The following is a 4,406-nucleotide window of genomic DNA, read 5'->3' as shown; positions in this document are numbered from 1 at the left end:
CACCAAATAACTTTAAAACTAAAACCAACCGCTATTAGTAATCTGAAATAGCCTATGGCCACCATGTAGAACGTGCAATGTTGAGCCTTGAGCTGGTCATCAATGCTAAAGGGAAGAGTTAAGAATCACATCTGTTGGGGTTTTGACAGCAGAGGAAGAAAATAGAAGCAAGTAACCCGGATGATGTAAAGATTAACTTCATTACTTGAATAAGCAATATGCAAGAAAATGTAAGTATTTATGTTACAATGAAATATGGCGCTTAACTAATGTATAATCGCTCCCACTAATACATGACTAAAGCCTAGATAGAATTACAAACAAAATGTAGTCGACATACCGGCTATAACATCAAACATAAATCAACAACTACTCCTACTAACTTTAAGTATAAATTACATTGCAACTAAATCAAGTTACAAATGAACAAAATAAACAAATTGCTGTTGCTTATCTGGTTCAGCTTGGATGCTGGTCTGCATGCTGGTTTGCTGTTGGTTTCCTGTTGCATTGCAGGCCAAAGTTCAACAACGTCCTGTACTTTGCTTACTAACAAAGTAGTGCATATTGCAGGCCAAAGTCAATACAACTATGAACTTACAATGAAAAATATAACACCATTTTTCAGAGTAAATTTATGCCAAATGCTAATTGTTTATTGAAAATATTGAACCCTATGAACACAAAACAGATGGCATTAGCATCAGAAATTAATGCACCAATGGTTCTAGCAAAGCAACAAAAAGAAAGCAATGGATCTTTTATAAACTTAAAAGTGATAGAAAGACCATCCACCTGTAAACTAACAAATTAATGAACGTGAAACCAAAAGTGTCCATAGGATACAACACAACGATTCTCGCTCATATCGTACAATGTCTACATGCAAACCGACTACATAAAGCTTGAGGATAAAAATATTGAGATGGATTGGAAATATAACAACCAATAAAGCGGGGTAGTTGGTATTAAAATTGCGAAAGTTGACAACCTCTGCAGTGAGAGAAACAGAGCATATCGACGGTTGCTTTTGTAGTATTAGATCAAGCGTGCTTCATTGTTCTCTTTGTACCTTTAAGCAAGTATTTGAACCGTTAACCACAACATGAAATGTCAACATGAATATAACATTTAGATTAATTTGACAATTATTTTGTTCAACAACATGGTCGTAGTTACTCAACAACTTTTGTAATTATATCAAAGAGAAGACCATATTGTTTATTTACATCATAAGGAACATATTTAGGATCTGCTTCACTAGGTGACTTCTATATACCCCAAAAGAAATGTATTTTACATCGAGACTTGGTATCCTATCATAAAAAAACCTAATAAAAACGTTCACATTTTCGGTAGTTTTGTAGCGGGACAAATCACTTATCAAGATTCCCTGCTTACCATTCACCATTCACATTTTCAAAGCATGACTTTCATATATAATTGTAAAGAAAATGTATAATGAACTATTCACTAAGCACCGTGCACAATCAACAACCTTAAATTCGAGACTAAAACCAACTTAAAAGGAGGACAATCATGGTAAAGATGGAAGTTTAGAAGGATGAATCTCATCCATAGAATGAAGACCAGAGCTATATTGATATACTTGAGATCGGGATTCTGCAAAAATCCATGCAAGCCTATTAGGTTCAAAACAAACCATAAAAATGGATTTTCTAAACAAATAAATGTGATCAAACATTATAGACTTTTAGGCTTCTCATTTGTCTTTGTGCAAGATGTTTCTCTTTCAAAAAAAAAACCCCTTAAAAGAGCAACAAAAGTTGAATTGCACTTACGCTTTGGCAGTCCAATATTTTTGGAAAATTTTAGAGAGAAAGAGACAGAGTTGTTCAACTTGTTTCCATAAATTCATCAACGACAATGGCATTTTTCTTTCAAGGTTTCGCTTTAGATCGAAAGGAACTTCCAATCAAATAAGAGTAAAAGCTTACAACATGAAAACAGATGAAATACAACCAAGAGTGGAAGGGCTTAAGATCTAGAGTTGAATTCCACTTGTTCATTCAGTACAAACAATGTTTAAACTTAAGATGATAAACCATACCCACACTAGATGTTTCATTGTAGTCAACTTTGTCACTACTGTAGATAGGTTTGGAATATCAAGAAAATTAATCCATACTCCACCGTAAAACCAAGAGAAAACAAAATCCATGAAATTTTGAATGATAATTCAATCGTTATTGACTATTGTTCATCTCAACAATTTTTGGACAAAGAAAGTACTTTGATATGGAAAACAAATACAGAATTTTGCATATTATATATAATCAAATAACATTGAATGGGTTGAAATTTTCAACTGAGAATATCTGTTAGGAAACTATCAATTAGATATTTAAAAGAAATGTATTAACCAAATCTAGCAAGTATATAAAACAACAGAAAGTAGCAATGATAAACAAGAACATGGGGAGAATATCTGTGCACGGCACACATAGAAAGATTAAAGACCGAACAGTTTTTCAAATTCCCTATGAAAGAAGCAAGATCAAGACTTGTGAAATTGGATTCACTTACTGTGTTGTTATTAGCGATGAGTCACCAGCAGATATATGGCCAGCACTGGAGATATCCCACAACCCTGGCCACGAGTCCTTGCAGTCTGCACGTTTTTGGAGAAGTAATTCTTGTGTCCTCTCGGCAAAATTCCAGACATGGACTGCTTTATGGTAATCCCCATCTCGATGGACATCTCCCCTGCAAAGAGATCACAATGAGTTACATATCAAGAAACTACCATTATAGAGAAATGCTAGTACAGAAATCATAAGCAACCTCTAACAAACAATAATACTCAAAATGAAATATTTTATATCAAATGTATGCCTCCCTAGCTCTAGCTTGCAAGTTTTCCATTCCAAGTTCCAATTTCAAGGACCATAAGCAGCCTCCCCCCCCCAACTCACACACACACTTGAAAACTTTCAGTTCTATAATCCAGATTGAGTACCAAAAAAATTAAGGGTTCATTGAAAGAAATTACAAACCAAATCAACAAATGAAGCTATTACTACCATTTTTAAGGAACCAGCTTAACTAATCTCAAAGGTTCTATCAAACCCAATTTACGTGAAGCGCAAATAACAAGTATAGCTTAAATTAAATTATCCTATAATTTTCCAATTTGATAACTGCAAAAACATGTTTTCTGCTAAGAGTAAGCAACAGGCAGTATAGAAAATAAATAAAAGAGTTGGTTGTAAAGTAATCCTTTATGTTGAAAGATCAAAAACAGATAATCCAGAAATGGACAAGAATGAAGGGACGTGCCTGGGCTTGGAAACGCCGATTTTTTTACCGATTTTAGTGAGAACGTCGAGATACTCTACTTGTTCAACGTAAGGCTCTGCCATTGTTTCTTTCGGTGAATCGGACTTTGTCTTCGTTGACGAATTTGGTAAATTGCGTGCTTCTTTATTTATAGCTGAAGACAGATTATGCTGAGAAGAGAAGATGAAGAACGGAAGAAGAAAAAGGAATGAAGAATGAAGGAGAAGAAGCCTTACTTGGATGAAAGAGGAACCGAAAGAGGTCCTTGACCAAACTGATTTGCAACCCAAAGGGAAGGGGAAATGGGAGAAGAAGGGTAACCAAACATCAGAAAAGCTTGAAGAATGCATCTGAAGAATATATGGGTAAAAGAGGAAAAGAAAAAGCAATTGAAGTTGAGAAATTTGTACTGGAACAAAAGGCTCCAGTCTGAAATTAAGGCTCCGGTGAGGTGAAATGCATTTTCAACGATCAAGAATGCTTTCCAAACAACTGGCGTTTGCTAACGTTTCAGTTGTAATTTTTTTTAACCTAAAAAAGAAAACGTACTGAGATCCAGTTGCATCCAAAGGGGCCCTTAGAAAAGGGAAGTAGTGAAATTCATGAGGAATGGGTATTTCAATGAATAAATTATAAAGTATATATATAAGTTGTGAAACTTGGTAATTAAGTGAATAAAATGGTGAAATTACTTAAAGATTAAGTGATGAATGGTGTGAATTATTTGTGTAGAAATATGCGATATACCATAAGTGAATTTGAAGCATAAATGTGATGGAAATAAAAAGAAATGTTCACAAATGACTAAATATTGTAAAGGTAGAACTAGTAGTGACATTAAAAACCCAATTTAATGTGTTCATGTGATTAGCGCTTTGGTCCTCGTGACTATGTGCTTGTGATCATTAGCACTTACATACTCTAGTTTCTTAGCACTTTAGTGCTCGTGTTATTTTGCATATCCTCCTTAATTCTCCATTGTTTACTAAAGGCTATGTAAACAAATATGCATAAAATGAATTTTTGTATTTAAATGAAATTAATATTAAATACTATGCAAGTATAAAATTCATGTGCTTGATGTGTTTTTTTCAAATGCGACATCG

At 34.1% G+C, this 4,406-nt stretch overlaps 1 protein-coding gene across 2 annotated transcripts; it reads right to left on the bottom strand.

Moving 5' to 3' along the window:
• Positions 1-1,032: 1,032 nt before the first annotated feature.
• Positions 1,033-3,753, bottom strand: LOC105786081 (nudix hydrolase 3). Of its 2 annotated transcripts, none has more exons than XM_052628144.1 (4): positions 3,537-3,753; positions 3,301-3,470; positions 2,548-2,727; positions 1,033-1,072 (listed from the first exon to the last, which is right to left on the bottom strand). In XM_052628144.1, the coding sequence occupies exons 1-4, from the start codon at positions 3,648-3,650 to the stop codon at positions 1,039-1,041; spliced, it is 498 nt and encodes a 165-aa protein (XP_052484104.1). In that variant the 5' UTR covers positions 3,651-3,753; the 3' UTR covers positions 1,033-1,038. The 2 variants fall into 2 exon arrangements, with proteins under 2 accessions (XP_052484104.1, XP_052484108.1); XM_052628148.1 differs by having other exon boundaries at positions 3,301-3,454; positions 3,537-3,749.
• Between the last annotated feature and the right edge of the window lie 653 nt (positions 3,754-4,406).

The sequence above is a fragment of the Gossypium raimondii genome, chromosome 1 (assembly GCF_025698545.1).
Source record: "Gossypium raimondii isolate GPD5lz chromosome 1, ASM2569854v1, whole genome shotgun sequence".
NCBI classification, from domain to species: domain Eukaryota; kingdom Viridiplantae; phylum Streptophyta; class Magnoliopsida; order Malvales; family Malvaceae; genus Gossypium; species Gossypium raimondii.
Note: the sequence above shows the minus strand (reverse complement) of the source record. Positions and strands in the feature narration are given on the sequence as shown.